Source organism: Ictidomys tridecemlineatus, chromosome 3 (genome assembly GCF_052094955.1).
Source record: "Ictidomys tridecemlineatus isolate mIctTri1 chromosome 3, mIctTri1.hap1, whole genome shotgun sequence".
NCBI classification, from domain to species: domain Eukaryota; kingdom Metazoa; phylum Chordata; class Mammalia; order Rodentia; family Sciuridae; genus Ictidomys; species Ictidomys tridecemlineatus.
The window spans coordinates 205,012,894-205,039,835 of record NC_135479.1 but is presented as its reverse complement, the minus strand read 5'-3'; the positions used below and the strand labels follow the sequence as shown (position 1 = coordinate 205,039,835).

Here is a 26,942-nt window from a genome sequence, read left to right as displayed (position 1 = left end):
ATGTGAACTGAGCAGCCAGAGAGATGGGCCACCATTGCTGCCTGGGGACCCCGTCTCCTCCATGTGCCCCAGAGCAGTCAGGGTGGCCGGAGACCCAGGGAGAAGTGGGAACAGAGTGGTCCTGTGGCCAAGGTTGAGTCTCAGCGGGTTCCCACACTTTTGGGAAATTGCAGTCACTTTGGTTGGGGAGGGGTCTTGTCTAAAGTTGCAGCTCACGGGATATACCTGTAGAGCCTGAATTGGTCTAGGGTGGGCCCAGGACCCACATTAAGAAACATCACCACGTGGCTCAAAGACGGGTGGTTCCCTGCGGGTTTCCATGTGGCCCTGAAAACCAGGTTCCTAGAGAGCAGAGAAGTCTATGCTTCCATGTGGGGGGCCACAGAAAACATGTAGTCTTCTAAGAAGTTGCAAAGAACTAAGAGGAGCTAAGAGCCTACAGGTGGGCTCACCTGAGAATATAACCCAGTCCAGAGAACTCTTGCAAAAGGCACAGTCACAGGGACCCCACCTCATCCAGTGGCATAGACCTGGCACAGGTGTGCAGAGCTATGGGCAGGAAGTGGAGCTACCAGCAGTTAACACAAGGGTCTAATCAATCTCTCACTCACAGTGAGCCCCCTGTAAGCATCCGCTAAGTGACAGTCACCCACAAGGAGGGGTGACTATTTTAATTTATTTTAGAAATTCTCAGTCTTGACAGTCTATGGAAATCTCTTGGGAAGTTTTTTAAAAAAAAAATTTTTTTGTTGTTTGGGTTCCAACCCTGGAGATTCCAATTTAATTGGTCTGGAATATGACCTGGGTTTTGTTTTCATTCTGTTTTGTTTTTAAAGCTCCCCAGTGAATCTCACATGCAGTCAAACTGAGAACCACGGCGTTAGCTGTGAGCAGACTTGTCTGGATTCAGCTGAGCCATATAAAACAGGCCCACGAAAGTGGCAGCTCCATATGGCTAAACTCCATATTTCTCTTGAAGCTTTGCTTCTCGTTAGTTCGTTTCTGTGTTTGGTTTTTGAAATAAAAACACCTGAACACAAATAAAGCCCAGGCAGTCCTGATTTAAGATGCTGGATGAGACGTATCTAAAGAAGAGCTGGTCCCAGCTGAGGAGAAACTGCCTTCGAAGATGGCGATGGCCCTCACGCAGGTCTTGAGAGGCTTGCGCCCCAGTTTGGGCCAAATCGCAAAACTATTCCATGTCTGAGAGCAAATAAGAGATGCTGACATGAAGGCTTCTCAATTCAAATTCTATTGGAGGAAAGGCTTGACTGGATTCATGTGTGAAATTCTCTGCTTACATGAAAATGAGTGCTCTACAAATCATCTGCACCTCCTCATGTTAACCGGAACTCAGCTCCAGCAGGGCCCGTGAAGAACCACTGAAGAGGAAGGAGAAAGGATGACGAAGGAGGGCCGAGACCCAAAATAAGCCACAAGGGTGCTAGCAAGAAAGGGACCCGGGTTCTGAGAGCTTGTTGGTCCGATTGTGTCCTCCACATTCTGAACAATAGGACCAACAAGCTCTCATGACCCGGGTCCCTTTCTTGCTAGCACCTCTTCTTCTCTCCCCAACAGAGAAAATTGGGATTTGGAGGTACAGCTAAGAGTCTGGTTCCCCGTGAAATGAAGCTGAAATGGTATCATTAAGAAATATCCAGAAGGGAATGTTCACATGACCTCATTACCGACACTTGTGGAAGGACAGATTTTATTCTGCATGCTGGAAGGAATTTCCTATTCCCTCTCTTCCTCAGGCTCCTCTGACTCCACTAGGAAAGATATGTCAGTCAATGCTTGAAGCTTCTGTGTGGCAGAACACCGTAAGGCATTTCCTTGTGCTTTGGGCTGTCTGCATTCTACCTCCAGAAGTGATAGCTCTATAAGATGTCAGGGGTACAGGAGGGGTGAGGGCCACCCTTCCATAGATCTCATAGAAATGGAGCAAGAGTTCTGAACGTGAAGAGAGGAAAATTCCTGCATTGTCATCATTTGGGTTTTCCCCACCATTTTCTGGGCAGAATTAGTGCAGGATGGTTTCTAGAATTTCCTTGGTCAACAGTATCATGACAGGCAGGGAAGTTTACCCAAACTTGCAAACCACAGAGCAGGACCATGTGAAACAGAAACACTGGCCAAACCTCTCAGCTTGGGCTTCTTTTATAAACTGTAGTGGTGTATTTTGCCTCAAGCCTTTGAAACTTACAAGCTGGGGTTTGTGGCCAGCACGGAGGTCCAAAACACTGACCTGCCTTGAAATTCCCAACGGTGTCCGCCCAGGAGCTGTTCCGGCACCACATAGACAGGGACAGACTGGGCACCAGAGCTTCCCGCCTGCAGGTGATGGTGTCTGGCACCTGCCTCTCATTCATAGTCCCTGAGCTTTGCCAACATGGTTCCTCCAGGAATGTCCCCACCAGGGACCCTGAAAGAGCAATACCCAGGACACCCCACCACTCCCACTTCTGTGAACCCATTGCGGTCAGCAGCCCAAGAGAGGTCCAAATGGTGGAAAAGCCCTGGGAGCCTGGAGACTCCTGAGCCCCTCCAAGGTGAGGGTACCTCATCATCCGTGTCAGTAGTGACAGTAACCCCCTTCTACAGTGCTACCCAGGAGGGCTGACTTCTAGGATCCTGCATCTGGCTAATGTGACTGTGGCCACAGGCACTGGTCACAGGCACTTTCAGTGCTAAAAGAGAGACCACCTGGGACAAGGTGGTCATCCCACCGAGGTGTCCCTTAGCCCTCCATCGTTCTTCCTATAAAGCCTCAGGGTCAATACTTTGAGCCCTCCTTCGACCAGGGGAGGGCCAGTGCTCTTTGCATCATCTCCAAAGAACACCCATCAGCCCTGGGCTGCAGGCTGCCCCAGCAGATGTGAACTCCCAGGACTATTAGTTCCAGGCTCTTGAAGGTGAGCCAGGTCCAGAAGCAGGCTTTAGAAGAGGGTCACAGGTACAGGCAGGTGGAGGGAAAGCACACAGGAGCTGGGCAAGCACACACCCATAAGGAAAGGGAACTCTGGGATCGGGGCAGAGCACCAGGGTGTCCCCTGGGGCTATTATCCTCTCATTTTGCAGACAGTGAGGTGCAGAGAGAGTAACTTCCCGAAGGGTAAAGAGTTTTCGTTTTGCACACCCTGACTTCAAACATCTGGCCTCAGAACTGTGAAAGAAGAAACCCCTGCTGCTCCGGACCCCCCCAGTGTGTGGTGCTGGGTTACAGCCACAGGGACCTGACAGAAGGGATCTGGGACTGTGGGTTGGAGGGTGTGGCTATGAGGTCCCCAGGCAGCTGGGGTGTCCTGAGGTCCAACCGTGCTGGTGTCCTGATGTCAAGGTCAAACCCAGTCCCTACTGGAACAACTCTCCCATCATCCATGGTTAGCTTGAGCCTCATTCCCTAAGCAAACCCCAAATTGCTATCTTCCTTTTTGAGCCTCAAGAACACATAATGGAAACCAGGGCTCCCTCTCGTCTCCTTTCCTGGCACTGCCAAGTCTGGCAGCTTATTGTGTCAACAAACTAAAGGAGACTTGTATTTCCAGCACTCCAGGAAGTCTCTGTACCATCCCAGGTCAGACTTGCGAGTTGCCCAGGGCACAGTAAACCCCCGTGGCATGCTGGGCTCCCGACCTGGGACAGTGAATACCATTAGGCCATTTTAGGGACTCCTCTCTGCTCCCCCATGACATCATTGTTAGGAGGGAAGCTGTGGTCCCTCATGGGAATATGAGGCTACCAGATAAATAGTACCCATGGAGAGGTTTTACTGTCAGGGCCAAATGCTTTCGTTATATATAAATGTCTTGTTTAGCAAGTAAAGATGGGGGCAACAAAGATCGCATGTGCAAATAAGGCTTTTTGAAAGTCTTGAAATATGGATATTCTTGATGTTCCTTATATGATAGTTGCATAAGATGTTACCCCCGGGCACACCTAGAATGATGGTTGTTATTTTAAAAAATTAAAAGTGACAAGTGTTGGTGAGGATATGAATGAATTTGGAAATCACATTGCTCGTGGAGATATAAAATGGTGCAACTTTTGTGGAAAACGCTAGGTTCATGCCTGTAGTCCCTGCCAAGGTCGAGGCAGGAGGATTACAAGTTCAAGACCACGTCTGGGCAACTTAGCAGTACTGTGTGTCGAAATAAAATGAAGGGGGGAAGATGGCCCAGGATGTAGCTCAGCAGTAGAGTGCTTGGCCACCAAGGGCAAGGCCCTGGGTTCAATCCTAGTTCTCTAATAAATAAATAAATAAATGTGAGGTGGAGCTGGGATGTAGCTCAAAGGTACAGCAACCCTTGTTCAAGCCCCAGTAGAGTGGATTAAAAACCAACCAACCAACCAACCAAACCCAAGCAAACAAACAAACCCCTAACAATTACCACATGATCCCGCATTTCTGCTTCTAGGTACATGATGAAGAGAAATAAAAGAAAGGATGCAGACATGTATTTGCACATCAAAATTCATAACAGTGTTATTCACAATAACCAAAAGATGGAAGCAGCCCAAGAGTCCATCAACAGATGAATGGGTAAACAACTGCAGTATATCTATACGATGGGCTATTTTTCTGCTATAAAAAGGCAGGCTGGCGTGTGTGAGGCCCTGGATTCAATCCACAGCCCTAAAGGAGGAAAGAAAAATGAGTGAAATGTTGATGCAGGCCACAACATGGGTGGATCTTGAAGACATTCCTGATGTTATGCTAAGTATAATAAAACCAGTCACAAGAGGACAAACCCCACATGGTTCCACTGACATAAGATGCCTTGAGTGGCCAGTTCACAGAGACAGAAGGTAGAATGGTGGTTGCCAGGGCCTGGTGGGAGGGAGCTTGGCCAATTGTTTGAGTTTTGCAAGATGAAGTGTTCTGCACCTGCATGGAGGTGACGGTTGTACAACAAAAGGGAATGTCATAACCTAAAAATGATTGAAATGGCACATTTTATGTTATTCAAATACAATTTTAAAACAAAAAAACTCAAAACCATCTCTGGGGAATCTGGGGAATGGTACATGGGAATTTGCTGTACTCATTTTGCAATTGGAATTTGAGTCTAAAATTATTCCAAGATAAAATTAAAAAACAAACGGAAGAACTATACAAAGGGGTAACAAATGTATTTATAAACACACAAGAAAAAATTAGGAGAATACCCTAAATGTTTTAGGTCATGGGGTTTGGGGTAGCTTTTTTCTTCTTCTACTTTTCTGAGGATTTGCAGAATAAGCTCTATTATCACAGTGGGGTTGGGGGTGGGGGCTTACTTTCCTAAAGTTCCCTGTACTTTTCTTGTAACATATAGACAGTGATTCTGACAGTGATCATAAGCCTGACTCTCTAGCAACATGGAGGAAGAGTCCTCAGCCTTCCTTATCTGGATTCTGCAGGACTGTGCTACTTGTGCATGTCAGGAGGTGAATGTTGCTTCTCTGGCCTTCCCGGGAGGCAGGACATGAGGCAGGACATGAGGCAAACAATTAGTTGTGCCCTTTCCTCTCGGAACGAGCAAATTCTTAGCAATGTTGGCACATATCTAGCCCAGCCATAGGACAGAGCTTAAAACCAAAAAGAGGTGTCTACTTATGCTCCAACAAATATTTGCAAAGCACCTAATATGCCCCAGGCACAGCTAGACACTGGGAATGCACAATGAAAAAGATATTCCTAAACTTGCAAAGCACATAGCTGGGGGTGAGGCTGCTCTCCTTACAAGAACACCAGTGCTACTGGATTAGGGCCCCACCCTCAAGAACTCATGAAGTCTTGATTGCCTCCTCAAAGATCCCATTTCTGAATATAGTCACATGGGAGATTAGGACTTCTACAGAGGAAGGGAATTCTGTGTCTTCTACATAGAAGTCAGGCCATAACAGATGGGAGTCCAGTGAAAGAAATGAAAAAAAAAAAGTCCATTACATTTGGCAATGAGGAAGTTTCTAGTGATGCTCGAGAATAATTTCAATGAAGTGATAGAAGAAGAGTCCAGAATGCAACACTGCAAGATGAACTGGACAACATTAAGAGATGGAGGTAGCGATTTTGATTTCAATAAGCTTCAATTCAACATTTCCAATAAGTCTGGGTAGGTAAAGATGACAAGGGAAGAATAAAGTAGATTCTAGCCAACCGTGTTGGGTCAGGCTAGGGTAGTACTGGATTAGCTTATATCCTTTATGAAGGCTCATGAAATACAACTTGGTGGAGGTTTCTGGGGTGTCTTCTTGCTGGATCACATGCAGTCCATCTAAGGACAGAATAAATATTTCTAACTCTTTTTGTACCACGACTGTCCATCCACTGCAGTGGCTTTCTGTGCCTGCAAAGGGGTATCCTATGTGGCTTGTGGAAATCAAAGACTGATCTGAAGAGGAATTGTGCAGAGGCTAGACAGGGGGCATGTGGCTTCCCACCTCTGTATAAATGAGAGCCGTTTCGAGAGCAAAGACTCTCCAATTTTATATAAACTAAAACATTGGGCACACAAGATATGTGACATGTTAAAATGGAATATTTGGAGAAAATGCCAAGACAAGCGAGATTGTGGTTGTCACAGAAAGTTTAAGGAAGGAAGGATAGGGCTATCAGTGAAGCACAAAGGACCTTCCCTGTCACTCACAAGAGCAGGGGAGATGTTGAAAAGTTCAGCCTCTGGGACAGTGAGTTTCACGCATGGAGGCGGCTGATATGTTACATTTAGATGGAAGAAAACTTGAACACCAGAGAAATTTCTGTGAACATTTGCCAAAGATTTGGAATGATGAACCTTCAACTAAGAAGCCTCGGCATTTATTTGCTCTGGTTCTTTGAGGGAGATTTAAATATAAAAATAAATAAATAAAAAGCACACGCATTTTTGAGAAAAAAAAATAGTCGCTGATCACGGAACATGGTGTTTCTATTATAACCCAGAAAAAAAGCTTCATGATTTGTAGCAGAAAACTTCCACATTGAGACTTAGAAAAAAATACCCATTTCAAAACCGAAAGGGCAGAGAATGCTGATTTGTTTTCTTAACATCAGTGACATTGTTCATGCTCAGTTCATTTCACAAAAGCTAGATTATTTTATGCATAAATACGAAAGTGATTAGTAAATGTTAAATACGTTTTAAAGAACTCCTGCTGTGATTCGTTTCTCAGGAATGAGAATCCTTTGGCCTGCCACTAACTTTCTGTCACACGATTTGGGGTGAAATAAATGATTTAATGCACTCAATCACCAGTCGATTTTGCCAGATACAATTCCAAATGGATCTGCAGTCATTACTAGGCTTTTAAAATGCACCCACAAAGGAATGCGATTTGCCACTACTGGTAAATGTCAAAAGAACATGATGGACTAGAATTCTTTGCAGAAATGGTTGGTTCCAGGGCCAGGACAAGGAAAATATTAGATGAGCCTGGAGCATCTGGTAGTTTTAGGAGTTTAGGAAGTGCTCAAAAAGCAAAGGGGAGGAAGGCCTGTCCAGGGACACTTAGCCAGCTGGAAAGAGCGCCTCACATGCTGAGTGATATCATGCACCTGCCACATACTCCCCCGTGTGACGTGGTGAGAAGGTACCTCCCCTCTGTGACATTCCTTACAAACGTGCACAGCTCCAGTCTACTCACGATGACGATGACAACCCCAGGCAGGGGACATCCAATAAACAGAACACAAGCCAGTTCTTCTCAAGACTCTCAGGAAAAACTGTACAAGACCGACCGACTGTCCCAGACCACAAAACATAGGAAGAAGACATAACAGTCAACTGCAATGGGGTGTCCTGGATTAGATCCCGGGGCAGAAAAATCTCATGACATTCGAATAAAGTCTGGAGTTGTGTGCACACTAATGCCCAATGTCGTTTGTTTGTTTGTTTGTTTTTGACAAATGTTACCATGGTTGGGTGAGATGTCAACAATGGAAGAAACTGGGGGAGGTGTATTTAAGAACTCTTTGAACTTTCTGCAACTTTTCTATAAAACTAAAATTATTCCAAAATAATTTTAAAAAAGGTGAATTCGGTGTCAGCTTTCCACTAGTATAATACCTGAGAGCATCAACTTATAAAGAGAAAAAAGTGATTTGTGGCTCACAGTTTTGGGGGTTTCGGTCCATGATTGATTGACCTTGTTGCTTTGGGCCTGTAGAAGCAGATCCTGATGGGATTGTGAACTGAGTAAACCTTTCTCCTTGTGACTGGGAAGCTAAAGAGGAAGAGGAAGGGACCAGGACATCCCACAGACCCCCTTTAGGTCAAGGGATACCCCCAATGACTTTCCACTAGGCCCCACCTGCTAAAACTTTCATGACCTCCCAGCGGTGCCAAGGCTGGGGACCAAGTCTTCACCTAGAGAACTTTGGGGCCATTCAAGATCCAAACCATAGCCAACTCCAAGGGCAAAACAGAATCCCACAAAAGCATTTTGAAAGATGGTGGTAGCAGGAAAACAGGTGTTCAGTCTCAAGGGGATGAACTCAACTCTAATTTCTGTTCTTGTGCTGTTGTGGTGGGATTGGTCCTTCAAGAAAAAGGTGACTTTGTAACTCCTTAATACCAATCAAGGCTGAGAACTCAGATTTCTGACTCTACACAACAGCATAATGCAGCTGCACAGTGCAATAAGTACTATTTCTATAGCACTCTCCTGTACTAGAAAGTTGAGCCTGGTATAAACTATTTAATTCTCACTTATACTCTTTCTCCAATCCCTGTGTGGCAGAGGGTTCCTGATTTGATGTCTTCCACTGCACGATGCCAAATGGCAATGGTGGAAAGAGAGTGGGTGTCAGGCCTTCCATCTGGAGGTTACAGGAAGACCTTTGCTAGCCTTTCATCTTTGGAAAGATGGTGGTGGAAGAACTGAGGGGAAATATGAATGGGCTAGATGTGGGGGTGATTTGGGAAATATGAATGGGCTAGATTCGGGTCAGATGGAATCTGTGATGCCCTTCACCATAAGAAGGAGCTCAGAAGAGAGTCTCTGGGGAGATGAGATCACTAGTCTTAGACATACTGCCTTGAATGTGGACTTTCTCTGGAATTTCATAAACGTGCCTAATGCCGCAGGGTCCATTCTGTTTTGGAGAGACAGTTTTGGGGTCAGCAACATGTTGATAATCTGGGCTTTGCAAAGGAATCACAAATAACCTTAAGATTTTATAAACCCTCGGTATAGCACTTCCACAGTTAAGTGACCCTCAGTTGTTTCTCTGTTCATTTCTAAAAGTCTGTCAGGAGATCATCAGACCCTGAACTTCAGCGTTTGCCTTCCCTGGCCTGCCAAACCCTCTGCCTGGTCAGATGTGGATTCTTCTCCCATTTCAAAAGACCCTAAAGTTTCCACCCAAAAGGCCACTTCCTAAAATCTACTCCCCTGGACATCTCAAGACTTCACTGAGTTAAATCCCCCACCATGCCCAAGGTGCCATGCCAGGTCCAAACCTGGGTAACTTTCAGACATGGTGACAGCAGAAGGGCCCTTTACCACTGGGAGTGGGTTGAATGGTGTCTCCCCCAAAATAATTCATGTCCATCAGAAAGTGGCCTTATTTGGACACAGTGTCACCGCAGATGCAATTAGTAAAGATGAGGTCATACTGAGGAGGGTGGCCCATGTCCATCCATGAGTGTCATTAGACACACACCAGGGAAAACGCCGTGTGAAGATGGAGGCAGAGAACGCCAAGCACCGCTGGGAACCACAGAAGCAGGAAGTGGTGAGGAAGGAGGCTCCACAGGAACCCCAGAGACAGGGTGGCCCTGCTGGCATTTTGCTTTCAGACTTCTGGTCCCTAGAACGTAGGGGAATAAATTTCTGTGTTAAGCCACCAAGTTTCTGGTGATTTGTTAGGGCAGACCTAGGACACAAATACATCGGAGACATCCTGCCACTCCTGGAGGCACTAAATACACATGCGGACAACGGCCAGGCCATATAATGTGACAAGGGGACTCTGATCCTTAGCCCTGCAGCCCTGAGCCAAACCTGGAGCAGTCAGGACTTGGCCAAGGGCCATCAGCTTCCCTAAGTTTTACCCTCCTGCTTTCCAACCAGAAAGAAGCCAAATAAGTTCCCCAAACTAGTCACACACCATGTCCTGCTTCTGGCCAGGCTGCCTCTGGGCTCCTCCTGTCAGCAGGCTCCCCTCAGAGCATACTCTTCTTCTACACAATGACATTGGGACAATGATACAGGCTTTACCATCCACAGCTGCCACGCTCCGTCTGTCCTTGTGTCTCTGCCAAATGCAGGTGACGGTGGCTGACTCCCTTGCACAGTCAGGTCTGAGTGAACTCCTGTCTGTCCTCAGGGGATGGGCTTCATTATTTCTCCCCTGGGGTTTGTGGCTGTGTGACGATGCCAGGGCCGCTAGAGTTAAACACTACAGATGAGGTGGCTTAAATGACAAATTTATTTTCTCACTGTTCTGAGGATGAGAAGTCCAAGATCCAGAAGTTGCTGGTTGGGTTCCTTCTGAGTCTCTCTCCTTGGTGGGCAGATGGCCGCCTTCTCACTGGGTCTTCACATGGGCCCTATTCTCCATCCTTGAATCCCTCGTGTGGATCTCTGTCCATCCAAATTTCCTGTTACAGGGATGCCAGTTGGGCTACTTTAGGACCTACTCTAGGGCCTCATTTTAATTTAGTCACTTCTTTAAAGGACATACCTCTAAATAAAGTCTGCAGCAGGAGGGCATAGGGTTTCAGTATGAAACTGGGGAGACAAACTTCAGGCTATAAACAGAGGGGAAGTGACCAGGTCAGTTGGGGTAAGAGGGCGTTGTGTGGATGCCGCATCTGGATTGGTTCCATGCCTCCAGCTGATTGTGGACCCGGGAGGTCTGGGCACAGCACAGCTGGGAGCTTGGGCTGACGAGACTGAAATTGAGGATGACCCACTCTTTCAAAGTCAGTTTCCTTTTGCTTTACTGTGGAGCTTGGTCTCCAGACACCAGCCTGATGAACAACTTGGTGTGTGGAGGGAGTGGCAAGGTGACTGTTCCGGCTTACCTGATGGTCAGCCTCATCTGGCCAGATCCCTACAGGCTCATCAAAGGAAAACAATCAAACAGATATACATGCACTTAATAGAGGTTTTACCATACAACTGAGGTCCCTGATCCCTTAATTCTAGGGCAGTGAAGGGACTTATGTTAGAAGGATCTGTAAAGGATCTTAGTACCCAGAGTCAGGCCTTCCTTCTCTAAAAAAAAAAAGAATCACATATTTGAAAACTTATGCTCTGGATTAGGAGAGTATATTCTTTTCCCTTAACTGCCCCTCCAGAAATCCACCAATGTAAGCCATATAATTCCTTTTAACATTTACTCTCAGTCATTCATGTATCCACCTATAAGTCCATTCATCTACCCAATTATCTATCCATCCACCCACCCAACCATCTCTCCATCTATCACCTACCCAACCATCCCTCCATCCATCCACCCAACCATCCCTCCATCCATCCACCCACTCACCCAACCATTCCTCCAGCTAGCCACCCACCCAACCATTCACCCATCCATCCACCCAGATACATCCATCCATTACCCACCCAACTATCCCGCCATCCATTCACCCACCCAACCCTCCATCCACCCAACCATTCATCCACTCACCCAACCATTTGTTCACCTATCCACCCACAGATACATCTATTCACTCACCCACCCATCCATCTACCCACCCATCCATCTACCCACCCATCCATCCATCCATCCATCCATCCAACCAACCATCCATCTACCCACCCACCCACCCACCCACCCACCCATCCATCCATCCATCCAACCATCCACCTACTCATATATCCATCTGACAATCCACCAGGGACTCCTTTAATTCTAGGTTTTCCTGGGTTAGTAAGAGGAAAACTGAGCTTGCAGACAGATGTTGCCACCATCAAACCATGAATTTTTCAGTGTATCATTTCTCCATTCAAGGCCTCCAATGCAGCCTCAGCAAATGAGGGCAGCTGCACCTGGCCCCTGCTTCTTCAAATTATTCCCCCAAAGTCCCAAAGCAGATAGGATGATGAGGGTTGTACTCACAAAACTCACGCTGATTTTACACCAGTATGTGTGACCCATTCGTTTTAAGGAAAATGATTTTGTTGTTAAATTAGCAGAGTCACAAAAACCATGCTCAAGGAGCTGCACTGGGCTTCTCCAAACTCCTGGGGAATCTAGGCCCAGAGGCGAGTAAATTCCAAAGTCCCTGTGATTCTCTGACATGGGCCTGACGTTGTGAGAGAGCGTGGCTCATGAAATTGAAGTGGCCGTGGGTGGGAGGGACACTGGATGGGCTATTTGGAACGCTCTGACTCAGATGACACATTCATCTTTCAGCAGAGGGGGCGACTGTCCAGCCCGCAGCCCCACGTCACACAGTTGAGAGTAATGGTCATGATAAGTCTGGGAGCATCATTGGGCTCCACATCCACTCTAGGTTTCCCCTGGTTCCCCAGGACTCTCCCTTCTCATATGCAAATGAGCCATTTTGTTGTTGTTTTCTTTTTGTTTTTTAAGAATCCATTCTCAAAAGAGGAAATAGGCTTGAGATGGAAAAGAATTGAAGAACTTAAAACACGGAACTGCACAAGGCAGGAATGAATCTGAGAGTGTGAACTCAGAGGCAAAGGCGGGCTCCTGAAGCCTCGCCATGCCGTGGATGGCAGAGAGCCTGAGAATCCACCTCTGTGGTCTGAGTGTGTTCCCCAGCGAGCGTGTTGAAGTTCAGTTTCACTGTGAGGCATTAGGAGTGGGGGAAGCTTAATCCAACTATGGTATTTAGAGGTGGGGCCCTTGGGAGGTGACTTAAACTAGATAAGGTCATTGGGGTGCAGCCCCATGGGTGACGACTATTGGTTTTATAGAAAGAGAGGCCAAGGATGTAGGAACACATGCACACTCCCTGTCTCTCACCATGTGATGCCTTGTGCCACCTTAACACCCTGGCAACAAGAAGCCTGTTTTGGCCTTGGGCCAGAACCCTGAGCTAAATAAATTTCTTTTCTTTATAAAGTTAACCCACCGTAGGTATTTCATTATAGTAATGAAAAACAGACTAATACATCTACCCAAAGCAACACAAGAAGGAGTATTAAAGAGATAAGCCAGGCTCTCTGCCCACCTCCACATTCACTTAAGTCAAATCATTTGGCCAAACTCCTGACCTGTTCATTACTATTATTAACAGACCCTTCTGAGAGTCCAGAGACCCAGCCCGCGGTCCCAGACACAACAAAAAGAGTTTTATCTCTCTCTGTCTCCAAGTGGTGAATTCCTAAAGTGATCATTTGTTCTGTGTGTTGATTGTGAGTCCTAGACAGAATTTGCTAAGTGGAGAAAATATGACACTATACAGAGTTCTTGTGAAGATTAAATCAGGATTAGCAAATCATAGCCTGGGAGCTGTAGAAATCTGCTGTGGTCTGTTTTAATATGTCTACCAAAGATAAGAATGGATTTCACGTTTTTAAGTGGCTATAGTACAAAAACTAAACTGGAAAAAAAAAAGGATACGCAACAGTCTGCTTGGTGATCCTCTAGTCACTATCTGGTTCTCTGCAGAAAAAGTTTGCAGATCTCAGGGTCAAAGGAGGAAATATATTCTTGAAAATAACTGGCACACTAAGCTTAGCACTCAGGGAACAGATATAAAAGGTCACTCCCCAAATAGGAAACTTTTTAAGAGTAATTCAGTTGTCAGAAAAGGGTAAATGTATTCCGCAGATCAAACTTCTAAGGGATGTGGACTATGTAAATATTACTATTTGGCCTGCCCCCAGGACAGCCTGCTAGGGCTGCCATGACAAAATACCAGAGTCTGGGCGGCTCAGACAACAGAAATGTACTTTCTCAGGGTTCTGGAGGCTGCCAATCACATCGGGTGCTGGCAGAGATTCTCCCGAGGCCTGCCTCCTCAGTTGGCTGAGGGGCTGGCTGCCTTCTCCCTCTGCCACCACGGGTCTCTCCAGCGCCCTCTTTATCTCCTCTTACATGCACACTGCTCAGATCCGATGAGGTTCCACCCAAACAGCCTCACTTTCCCGTGGCTCTTTAAATGCCTCATCTCCAAATACAGTGACGTTCTGAGGTGCTGGGAGATGGGGCTTCAATGTATAAACTTGGGGAGGACACAACTGAGCCCTAAACGAGACATTACAATTTCCCAGCGCTAATCCCCTAATTTAAGAAAAGCGGCACCCACCAAGAGATGCTATAAATGGTGTCACGATGGGGCAAGGCCAGTCTAGTTGTAGGGTACCTTTAAATGTCAGGTATTTAAAGTGACAGAAATATCATCTGTATCCCAAATAGCCATTTGCTTTCCCCATCTCCTAGCCCCTTGCTCACCGAGAAGCCCTGAAGACTAGTTGAAGCCAATGAGCTGTGGGGGGAAGTGATCCGCCCCTCACAGAGCACCCGGGGCTGCTGGGAAACTCCCCAGCCCTCCCTTTCTTGCTACAGCAGCCAGAGGAGCTTCGTTTTAAGTGGCTGGAGCCACAAACTGGAAGCAGCCAGGATCCCTGAGTCACCGCATGGAAGTTACCACATCGCTGCTTTGGAGTCAGCGAGCCTCATAAAAACTTCAGTAGGAAATAAATCTTCCTGGGGAAGGTCACGGAGATTCGGGGTTAAATGTGTCACCCAAGTAACGCCTAGTTGCCAGAGGGGAGAACAGAAATGAAGGGGTCACGTTCATGGCAAGGAGAGCTGCCATGAATCCATCACCCGTTCTAGACAAGAAGCCTGGTTCTGGTGACAGGATGGCAGTCTACCCTTCTCCACCTGACTGTGGCCACAGGTCTAGGAAAAAATGGATTTTTGTCACCCTATAGAGTTTAAATGTAAGTTAAAGCCTTTGCTTTCAAGATAGCTTTCAGGTCCTTTTCTGAGGAGGGAACGCAAGCAGCTGAGGCCCTTGAATCGGAGCTATTCATTTTTTCTCCAATAGGTAACAGTTTCCTGGCATCGTCCTTTCTGCCATGTGCCACCTTGTCCACGTAAACCAGTCCACTCCAGTTGATCCCCAAGGCTGCTCCACATCAAGCTATTCTATGCCCCCAGATGTGGGTCCCCAAATGCCTTATCGCCTGAACACCAGCTCAGATGTGGATACTTGGTGGCGGGTGCAAAGCCTGAGATGCTCCTCATCTTCCCTCAAAGACCTCAGCTCAACCTCCCCAACTCCCCCTTCCTGGATGCCCACAGGCAGCCAATCCCAGGCATCACCGTGCGTTGTGGGAACACATCCGCAGAGAAGAAGAACAAATATGTGCCCCATTTGTCTTTGGAACCAGATGTCTGAAAAGCTCCCTTGACAAAAAAGCTGCCACAAATAATACACTCGTTGACTACTCAGGAAACACGCTCCTTTCATTGAAAAGTGATGACATTAAATTGAACCAGCTCCCAGGACTGCTCTCAATTATTCTGACTGTGCCTATGGCACACGGAGGATCCTACAAAGAAAACAAACAAAATAACAGACTTCCAGACCCCCCCCCCCTAAAAAATACATCAGTCTTGCATCCTTTCTGAATTTGTCTAACTTTGTGATATGGCTGTAATGCAAGATGTTTTATCGATTTCACCCAGTTAAACCCAATAGACTTAGAATGGCTAAAGTAGTAACACGCTATCAAGAGGCTGCTGCTTACCTGGGAGCTCTATCAAGGAAGACAGAGTCCAGTAAGAAAGCTATTTCCAGCTTCGATAACGTGGTGATGGAGGGTGGAAAGAGTGGGATGTTCAAGAATCTGCACCATTAGGACAGTTACTCTCGAATGGTGCAGAATCACAAGAAGCTGCACAATTTTGCACATAACTTAAAAATGAAGACTGGATCCTTGTAGGAACCTCAGAAATTCTGTTGGAATGACAGCTTCATTTGCTGTCAACTTCACCCTCTAAACATAGTGGCCACACATAAACTTCTCTGTTCTTTGAGAGAGGAATATATATGTTCCAGACCAGCTCTGATGCTAGCTCACTTGGGGACTCTGGGTGTCTTGAAACTACTGGGGGCCCCCACTTCCTCTTCATTAAAAGAAAAAAAAAAGGCTGTGATTGAACCAGAGATTCTCAGATTTTCTTTCTGCTCTAAAATGTTGTGATTCTTACAAGAAAATATCAAAATTAGATACTGTTCCTTTATCTCGGCGTCAATTCCATAGTGAGCTTTGTATGGTAGAGATGGAGGCCTCTCTACTTTCTAAACATGCTGTCCACTAAGCCTCATTTCATCACTGTAAAAGGGGTACGAGGCTTAAGCAAGCTGCTACGTATGAAAAACGTCTTGTGCACAGTTAGGAATGAAGCAACGATTGGGGCAATCCACCCAGGTAATCTAGAACCCCCTCAATCCCCTCCCATCATTCCCCACCCCATCCTTGAGCCAGGCCTGAAGGAAGGACAATATCCAGAAGCAATGTTCACAGACATCATTCTGCAAGTGCTGCTTTCTGAGTCTCCATGGGAAATCTTGACCCCTCAACACTGTAAAATGCTGATTCATCCCGAGCTGCCATTTGCAGTGTGTCAGTGACAGAGGCTTTTGTAGACATACCTGGTGCAGGTGAAATGTGGCTGGAGCACTAGAGTAGAAAATGCCCAGGATAATTCTGTTCTTTAAATCTCCTCATTTTAAGATGTATGAGCAAATAAAGAAGCCGTCATAGTGAGGAAAAAGTGTATTTCACAGTCATTATAAAAGTACATATATTTAACAATGGTGACATAAACTTACTTATGACCAAATCATACAATTACAATGAACTTTTCCTGCAAGACTTTGTGACCAGTTGACAGTTCAGTCATTCCCATCAGTAGCTACTGAAATCACAGGCACAGACTGAGGGGGGACAGTCATGGGTCAAACAGACAACACACTTTGTACTTACCAAAGGGATAGTCAAGTTTTCCATATAAATATAATAAAATAATAAAGAATTTAACATTTCTTCTTTCACTTGGTTTCATAGATTTGCCGGATGCTCACACACACACACCAAAAAATACAGCTATTCCCTTTCCTCTCACTGGGTTCAGAGTAAACCTGAGTTCAGAGTCCAAGTTACCAGCGGCAACGCGATTCAGCTAGTGGTAGACATCTGCGGCCTTTCTTGAAGCGTGAGAAGAATGGGGAACATGTTTCTCACACGCTAACGACGACACAAAAGCACACACACGTGCGAGGAAAGTAGAATGCAAGAAAGAGACACAGGGGCTACAACAAGTTCACAACACACAGGTCGGTGTCCCGCCATCTTGCGGAGCAAAGCGGGTGCAGCTGGAAGCCGTCTTTAAAAAAGGATCCTTCGCCATCAGAGAGTCCACTTTTCATGTCAGACGGCTGGGGGTTCTGCCAGATGATTCTTTTCTTCTCTCCACTTATAAAGTTCTATTTTCAATGTGAAGTTTGGAACCCAGTCTGAAGCACATAAAGGGATAACACCAGCAGCCAGGATCCTGACCTCTTCCTAACATGCCCTAGAGCTGGAGGGAGCCCCTCGAGAGGGATTAGGCAGCCCTGGGTCTTGCCTAGGTCTGCCCAGACTGGGGCCTCTCAGTGGCTTCCAGCAACAGCCAATGTCGGTTCTCTCCTTGCTCAGTAAGAGTCATGAGGGGCCAGAGGAAGTCTCCACCAGGAAACGAGAAAACGGTAAAGGTCAATCTCACCACTCTCTGGCTCAGGGTTAGCTGCAGGAGAATGAAGGCTGGCTTTGCGACTCTCAAGGGACCGGCCTGTTTTGGAATCACTGGAACAATGGACTGAGATGACTCCCGGGAGGTGGCCAAGCAGTGGTCGATGGTCACTTCTCGCACTAGTCGAAAGTCAGAGACTCCAGGCTGTTCTGTAAGCCTGTCTCCTAAACCAACTGCTACTCAGCCCGGGCTGACTTTCCCTTGCGATTCTGCCCACGGCTGAGTCCCCTGCCAAGTGCCAGGACCCAGTTCCCACGTGGAGACAGCCTCCGTCAGGCTCCAGCTGGACACGGTCAGACAACACTGGGGGCCACAAAATGCACACACACACAGGGACGGCACAGTCACGAGACGGGAAACGCGTCTTTGGTTTGATCCTTGGCAAAAGGTGTGAACACACAACACGAACTGAAACCCTGTTGGAGGGATGCTGCGTCCCTCAAGGAAGAAGCTGTCCTGTGTCTGAGCGGGCTCCTGCAAGCCTCTTCACGGCTCACAGCAAACCAGCTCAGCTCTAACCCGCACAAGATTTCTGGGCAACCTAAAAACTGGTACCTCCTTGTTGAATTCTGCCACCACATCCTTTCTCGTCTCTAAAGAACCAACTGTCACCGTGTTCTACGCCTTCCGGAAGGATCAAGGTTCTGTGGATGCAATGGGATGAAGACGGGCTGGCTGGGTCCTGCCCCCTCTTGCAGGCCATCGCGGTCCCACACCACAGAAGACACCACCCCCCAGCCAGCCCTCCACGCTGAATCCTCTCATGAAGACATTAACTTGGTGGAACTGCTTTTCGTCTCTCCATCTGGGCTCTTAAAAATTACGCAATATTGATTTATCAACATGATATAAAGAAAAATCTCTTTGGACAAGATCATTCAACCATCAGAAAGTTTTGGCCAAATAAAATTAAAACCTGCTTAAAAACTCTGCTTGGGAATGAGTGTTTCTGTCAGTCTTTTCCTTCTAGAGTTCATACTGTTGGGTTCCATCCTTTTCTGAGGCTCTGCCCGTCTTCCTCTGGGGTTCCTAGGGCCCGGTGCTCCTGGTCACAGCATCTGCTAGGTTGTAGGGGTTGGATGCTCGGAACAGGTTCTGGATGAATGACCTTGTGACACTACTGGTCCCCGTGAGACTGTGACCCACAGCCGAACAGAGAGCAATCCACTGGGAGGCATGCACGTAGCACAGAGTGAAGAAAGATCTGGTAACAGTCTATAGATCTGAGTGGCCCAGAAGGTCAGAGTGTGGTTTTCGGCCCCGAGTCCAGCAGGGGTTCACGGAGGAGGCTTGGTGAGGGGGCGGGAGGAAGGAGGGTCTGAGACTGGAATTGGAACGGGCTGCCTCTGTAGCTGACCCTCCTAGTGATTTCTCGCACCTCGGGGGTCCCTAAGCAAGGCTGGGTGGTGCAGGCTTTGGGTCTGTGGATTTCGGCTGATCCACAGGTGAGATACTGCAGGGCAGAGCGGATGAGGCCGTGGAGGACGCTTCTGCGAGGCCTTGGTTCAGACGTGTGGAGCCCTGTTCCATTGCTTTCCTTACCGAGGCTCAGAATCTCACGGACCCAGGTTAACACTGGCCCTTGACCCCATCAGCCATGTCAAAAGAAAGACTTGCGGGGGCTGAGGGCTGCAGCGGGGGCATGCTGGCCTCCAGGGGCCTCTCTGCACAAGGCTGCAGGCTCTGGTGCCGCTTCCTCAGCATCTGTCCAATGCCCATCATGGGGAACCTGCCCCGGCTCTTCACACAGTTGGGGCTCCCCAGAGGCTGAGTGTGACCGTTGCTGGGAACTGGAGGTGGGGAATACACGCCCTCCTCCTTGGGTGGGCTGTTCTTATCGTCATGAGCAAAGGAGACCAGAGTGTGATGCAAAGGAGTCTGCAGAGGTGACGTGCTTGCAGACAGCAGCCCCGGGGACAGAGTCCTCTCGCTGGAATTCCTGCGAGCCAGGCTCACAGGTGAGTTCAGAATCCTGTAGTGATGGGAAGGGGACAGCAGTTCTAGGTGGTCGTCACGGTCCACAGACTCGAAGGAGCGCACCATGTCCAGCATCAGGGGATCTTCCTTTGGCGGGATGCTGGCGCTCCCAGGCCCTTGCTGATGGGGCTCCGGCTTCTTTAAAATCCTGGGGGTTCTGGGGGGTGGGACAGGGATGAACTCCATGGAGGAAGAAGCCACACAATTGGAATCGGTGGTTTTGCGGAAAATGTTTCGACAGCCGAAGGAATCTGCACACCCAGAAAACAAAACCATTAAGACAGCCACAGAGACGGGGACGCGGCCCCTCTCCCGCCTGCACTGCCCCCCAGTCTGACTGAGACGCTGAGCACATGGGGGGCAGGAGGAGGAGGAAGCAAAGGACTCAGCCACGGCATCCGATGGTCCCACAGAGGCCGTGACAGTCCTTCTAGATGCAGGAAACAGAAGGCTGGTGACGGAGGCCCCGGCTTAACATCTTATTCCCCTTTTGGTGGCTTAAAATTCTAGACCCTGTCAAAGGGGCTCTGGATAAAAAAGGTGCACCAGCCTGACGGGACAAGCCTGGAACTTGTGGAAATGCAGGAAGCGTGGCTCACTGAGCACCACAAACCTGTCCTCAGACACTGACAAGGGAAGGACTATTTCCCCGTGTATATTTTTAGAAAATTTAACATGGTAAAAAATATATAGCAGAAAATGTATCATCTCAGCCACCTTTAAGATACAGTTCAGTAACGTTAAGGACACTCGCCTTGTTGGGCCACCAATCCCCATGCGCCATTTTCACCTTGCAGATCTAATCCTCTGTGCCCAGGATAAACGGGGACTCCCACTCTCTCCTCCACCCCTGGTAACCATTCTACCATCTGCCTCTGCACACCTGGCCACTCGAGGACTCTCCGGTGCGGAGCATCTGTTCTTCTGTGACTGGCTCACTCCACTAGCCTCATGTCCTCAGGGGCCACCACGCTGCAGCATGTCAGGACTTCCCTCCTTCATGGCTCCCCCATGACTCTGATCCCCACGAAGCCTCAGCCCATTCTGAACGGGGTAGTTCAACCACCGGCCAGTCCCCGCATTTTCCATCTCAAGTCGGCACAGACTACACCAGAGAAGAGAGGGAACCCTCCCCCCAGAGTTGGAGCTAAGGGAGATAAAGCCAAGTTCCTGCTCCGAGGTAGCGTCTGTCTTCTACGTAACCGCGTGCAGGCTCTGCAGAGGCCGAGCTGCAGGTGCCAGCTGCTGCCCATGGGGAGAGATGTGGGGAGCAGCGGAGGGCACTGTATTCCTCCTTGCCTCCCATAAATAAACCCACAGTCACCAAAATAAATCTCCTCCTAGATGCACACGGCCCTGAGGCCCATCAGCAGGAAGGAGTCAGGTTTGTTCATCACGGAGGCCTCCAGTGCTACCAGCTGGCCCGAGAACACGGCCTCCCTGCAAGGAGGGCTGCCCCTCTGCACCAAGAAGGCAGGCGGCTTTGGGTGGGGCCAGGACAGTGGCTCATCCATGAGTCCACTACTGCCCAGCAAGCCTCAGTTGGCCTCAGCTGGCTATGGCCCTCGCTGAATTTTGGTTTCTTCACATTTGAAACAAAAGGATTAGACAGTGGGACCTCTATATCCCCTTGGTAACAAGAACCTCTCCTTTCCCTCATGGCTGTGAGTCAGGAGGCCCCTGGCTCCTGTGTCGCTGCTCTTAGCATCTCCAGTGTGTTAAGCCCGCACCTGGTGAGCTCTCCTACTTCCTCCCACGCCCATCCTAAGGTTGCAGACCCACACTTATTATTTATCTGCAGTGGGCTGGATTCCAAATCAAGCAGAGGCCTACATGCGTATCTCACTTTATCTACCTGGTAGCTCTAACAGGTGGGAGCTGTTAGAGGGAAGGGCAGCAGTGAGGACCCAGGGTCTGTGAGCAGCAGAGCTGGGCTTTGAACTCAGGTCCGAGCATCCTACCTCTACCAGTAGCCCAGACTCAGTCACACTGCCATGCCTTCCTGGGGCCACTTTTCTGAAAAAGGTTCCAACAAAACCATGTGCCAGTCTAGGCTTCCGCCCACCACTCTCTGCTCCATCTCTGTTCTTGCACCCTGATCTCTGCTCCCGCAGCCCAGTCTCTTCTGCAATACCATGCACCATCCCTGGCTCCAGAACACCATGTGTTCTCCACAGCCCCACTTCTGACCACGCATACCTATTCCTACACCCCATTCTCTACTCCTTAATACCTTATAGCCTCACCTCTCGTCCCACAGAACCATACATCCCAATCTCCACTCCTAGAATACCTTGACCCTAATCTCTGCTCCTTGACCCTAATCTAGGCCCATGTGCCCCACTCTCTGTGCCCATGGTACCACCCCCTCCAACGTCTGCTCCCACAATACCATACCCCAGCCTCTGCTCCTGCAATACCATCTGCCCCAATCTCTGTTTCTATATTGGCCCGAACCCTGTTTTCCCAATCCTTCCTGTATGGGTGGCTAATCCCCCACGGCTTGGCCCTCGACAGTGCTCCCGTTGCCTCAAACATGGGACAGCTGCTTTCCCAAGGGCACATTAATCATCTCTGTCCTGGGCCTGTGAGGGGAGCACCGGGGACTCACAGCTCCACATGAGTGCCAAGAGGGGCCCCAGCTGAGCTACCTTTGTCGGGGAAGCCAGACTTGGAAGCCTTGCGGTCCTTGAGCAGCGCCTTGGTGTTCTGGATCTGCGTGATGAGCGAGGCGGAAGGCTGTCTGTACGAGGGCGGCGGGTTCTTGTCCATCTTCTTGGCAAATGGCCGATGAAGAAAATCCCCTCGTTTTTCTTGTTCTTTGGGCTTTTTGTCCTTCAAATCAGAAGCAAATGTATATGCTCAGACACTCAATGGGACTCCTCTTTGGAAAACCCACCAAGGAGACTGGAGACTCTCCAGCTCTTCCCGCTGTGTGCTCTCAAGGGCATGTTGAACGAGGGAAGGACTGAGGCCCAGGACCAGCCGATACCGGGGCCTGCGTCCCTCCGCCTGGGCGACAAGGGCCCTCGCCTGTCTCCAGTTCCCTGGCACTGTGACGTTTTGAGGTGTCCCAGCGAGGGTGAGGCCTCACTTACGAGGCCTGTTATCCTAGCACAGCTGAAGGAGCCAGAGCGAAGCAGGTCAGGACTTATGGGAACCTCCCATCTGCATTTAAAGTGGCGCCCCGGGATTCTGCACACAGGGGCAGCTTTGCAGGTTGAGATACGCTGCTTCCATCTTAATACCAGGTCCTGATTATTCAGTCAAGCCAAGGAGGCCCTCAGGACAACGAGGCAACTATGCAGCCCCATGGAGTCCTGGGCAGGGGGCTCTGGCCCCTTGCGCCCTCAAGCCTATGAGCACTTACTTGAGAATCTAACACTTGCATGTGCACCACCAGTTCTTGCTCTACATTTTACCCATATGCAACTAGACTATCATCCTTCCGATGGGAGAGAATTTGACTATTTGATGCATCTTTAGCTCCACAGCCGCGGCCATAAAACTAGGCACTTAGAGAAAGCATAATAAATAGTTATTGAAATTTTTTTTTGAAAAAGGTCAGCAGAGGCTGAGCTGATTAAAATTAATCAAGTTCAAGTTTCTGGGAAGGAGGAGGCCACTAAGAAGAAGCTTGATGTTTACTGTTAAACACACAGTGGCATCCCTGACCTCGCCCCGGGTGAGGGAAAAAGACATATTGCCACGTTTTTGCCTCCAACTTCAAGAGCATTTGCAATTCAAGAGAGCTCATCTATTTTTCATTTCTGTTACTGAAAAGCTTCTCAAGGAAACTTCTGCACTTTTATAAAAGTGCCTTTCCAATAAGGACTTTTGGCGCCTTTGCAGAGCAGGCGAGTTTTTTTGTGGGAAAGAACAACAGGGGACAAAGGGAAGTGGGGACGTGGAACCTTCAGAGCCCCTTGGAGGGACAGGAGATCCCTAAGGATCTAACCCTTAGCCAAAGTGGCTTGTCCCCAGTGGAGGTGGGACCAAAGGAGAGGTGAAACTTCCTCAGCATCCTCACTGTCACCACCGGCCTTGGACGGGGACACACACAGTCGTGTGCGGCACCAAGTGTGACCTGCAATGAGCAGACTGTTAGCCCCTTTAGAAACAAGGAAATGGCCTGCATGGCTGAATAATTCACCAAGAGCAGGCTGGACACGGAGACTGCCCAACCCTGAGGTGGGCGCGGTGATGGCCTCACTCCACACAGCCTGCAAGTCCTGGGGTGGGTCCGGCGATGCCAGGGGTGCAGAGAGGCAGGCAGCCAGCTCCCGAGAGCCACACGCATGCCGGGAGAGGCATGTGCTCTGGGTCTCCATCTGGTGCTATGGTTCGAATGTCCCCTCCATACCCATGCTCAGATTTAATTGCCACCGTCTCAATATTAAGAGGAGGGACCTTTAAAAGGTGACCCGGTCAGAGGCACTATCCTCCTGCCTGGATTACGGTCGTGACTGCAGGAGTGGGTTAATTATGGCTGCAGCAGGTCAGTTAACCTGCGAGTGGGTTAGCTATCACAGGGGTGGCCTAGCTGTCTGTTGCAGGAGTGGGCTCCTAATGAAGGCTGAGTGCATTCAGCTGTTTTCCTCTTGTCTCTTGGAAACACTTCCTAACCACGTGACGCCCTCCACGCGGCACAGTGTGGCGCAGAGGCCCTCACCAGATGCTGGACCAAGCTCTGAGACGTCCCAACCTCCAGAAATGTAAGGAATACACCTCTGTTCTTTAACGACGACCAAGTCTCTGGTATTCTGTCATAGCAGCAGAAAATGGATTAAGATACGGGGGAAGCTACCAAGGGGACCATGTGCTCCAGGTCACCCTGGTCAAGGCCAGCAGAGGACAATCGCAATTTTTAATTGTTTTCTGCTCCTTTGTTTCCATGAAACAAGAGCAGGCCTCCTCTAAGGCAGAGGAGAACATCCTTTCACACACACATCCCTACCCAGGATCCAAGGGGGCACGACTGGTCCGACCTGAAAAGTCGGGCAGAACTTCTTTTGCTTGTTCTCTCTGTTTTTATATGAAACTCGCCGTTTCTACTTTAAGAAGGAAAAACCCCAAAATGTACTTTTGTGATATGTTTTTGAAACAATCCTTGGCAGAGAAGATCAAACTACAGTCACCCTTTTGGGGACTGTTTTCTAAAATGATCAGCAAAGTCTCCCTCAAGCTGTTCTGTGTCCCCGTGACTAGAGAGCTGCTGGCGGTGACAGGGGTCCACTTCAGCTCCTTTCTGACCCTCCTGGGGTCTCAAAATCTTAAAGCTCAATCACAACATTTCTGGGGTCAGCATCGCCATCCGGATGGAGTTCAGTAGCACCGAGAGGCATCCAAGGCCTGAGAGTTTGCTGTGGAAGGAGACCAAGGTTGGCCTGGGAGACCAAAGTTCTCCTGTAACCAAGGGATGTGTGCCCACAAGCAGAAAGACCTCTACAGGAGCAGAAGGAAGGGCAACTTCACTGCTGGACAGAAAAAGGCTAAGGCCACTCTTGCTGCACTTGACCCCAGGATCCTGCACCCGGGCATGTCCTCTCCAACCCCCCAGAACATCCTTCCCCAGGCTAAACAAAATCAGTGATTCCACAGTAACTGGTTTCTAGGAAAAGTGAAGAAGAATTCACTGCTGACCACTCCCCGAGGGGGACAAACCCTGCATCAGCCCATGCAGAAGGGTCACTGCCCAGAGTCAACGTGTTTGTTTATAACCAGCTGCGCCCACTGCCCTCTGAGCAGGTTACCAACTGCAACGATCGCCCAATTTTACCTTTGCATCTGCATGGCCTACTTTCTCCAGAAGAAACTTCCTGGGGAGCAGGATGCTAAACTGCCTTATGTAACAGGAAAAGATCTTCAGAGGGACTAATTACACCCCCCTTTCACATGCATGCTCCCTACCCAGCAGTGCTGCAGCCTGTGGTGACCTGGCTTCCCTCCATTCTCCTGGCCTTGCTCCCCAGCACCCACGTGGGCCTGGGGGCCGGCAAAGGGCTTCAAGCTCTTGGCTCTGAGAACATCTCCTTTGCACCCCCGTGGCAGATCAGAGAAGCCCAGATGCAAGCCACACACAATACAGCTTCTCGCTTTCTAGAAACTGCACCCTCTAGAAATGTGCATGGACATTGACAAAACCGAATGATGGGGAAATATGGGCCCATAAGGATTATCTGTCCCTGACTCTTTTAGTGTCTTGTATTGTTTCATGGGGGAAAGGAAATGGGGGTGATGGTCCCCTGGGCTTCTAGAGGAAGACCTGTGTAGGCTCATGCAGCCAGTGAGAGGAGGAGGCCCAGTCCTCCGCCTCTGAGGTCTGAGCTCCAGAGAGGTGGCCCCCTTGGACTCTTCCCTAGTGCAGTGCCACTGGGGGCGTGACAGCCATTTTTTAATGACTCCAGGCTCCTGGAGCTCTCAGGATCCCAGCCATGGCGGCAGCTGGGCGGTCTGGAAATCTAGAACCTATCCCTGGTCCTCTCTATAACTTGCTGGGTGACCCTGGGGCAAGTCACTTCACCTTGAGAGAAGTGTTTCCCATTCTGCAACAGAAAGTGTGGTCCTACCCCCCTTGGTGAGGATAAGCAAGAATCCCCACTACACCTGCTTCACTGTCTGAACAGCAAAGGCACTGACTGAAGAAGGACGGATGCTCAAGATGGATGGATGGATGCTCGGAGCCTCCGTCACCCCAGGCTGGGGAGGAGCTGCTGCCTGGGAAACTGAAAACAGGCTACGACAGCACTTCTGGCAGCAGCGCCCTGTGGGCTGAAGCCGGCCAAAGCTGCCTTCCTGAGTGACTATGAGGTCCAGCTCACCAGGGGCTTTTCTGGAGCTTCCTGACGGGCAGCCTCAACCAGCTGTTGGGAGCAACAGAACCAGGTGTGACCACTACCACCTGGGATGGCCCAGGGCCCACGTGGCATTGGCTGGTTGGTTTTGGTTCCTTGCTGCTCATCACATAATGGAAAGCATGGCTTTGCCACAGGGAAAAAAAAAAGCAAGAGTGAATTCATAAAAGGGACTTGGGGCATAAATTAGGTCACCGAGCCAGGAAACGCTGGACTATTGCAAACCCCACTCCACATACAGTAAACAGGCATGAACAGCTGGGTGTGGTCATGCAAGACAATGAAACTACCTCAGCTCAGCACAGAAAGCACCGATCTGAGGGGACTCAGATAAACCCACCCTCAACAGGTCAATCCAGGATAAGGACAGGCATGCAGAGTGTCTGCTGTCCTGGGCA

The 26,942-nt window shown here is 48.9% G+C and overlaps 1 protein-coding gene across 4 annotated transcripts in view; it reads right to left on the bottom strand.

Moving 5' to 3' along the window:
• Positions 1–16,683: 16,683 nt before the first annotated feature.
• Hunk (hormonally up-regulated Neu-associated kinase) overlaps positions 16,684–26,942 on the bottom strand; it is a 99,708-nt gene continuing 89,449 nt past the window's right edge. For all 4 annotated transcript variants that reach the window (XM_078044529.1, XM_005323539.4, XM_078044530.1 and 1 more), the window contains 2 exons: positions 22,342–22,525; positions 16,684–19,941 (listed from right to left, as the gene is read on the bottom strand). In XM_078044529.1, the coding sequence (XP_077900655.1) occupies positions 19,283–19,941; positions 22,342–22,525 (843 nt within the window). In that variant the 3' untranslated portion in view covers positions 16,684–19,282. The remainder of the gene's footprint in view (positions 19,942–22,341; positions 22,526–26,942) is intronic.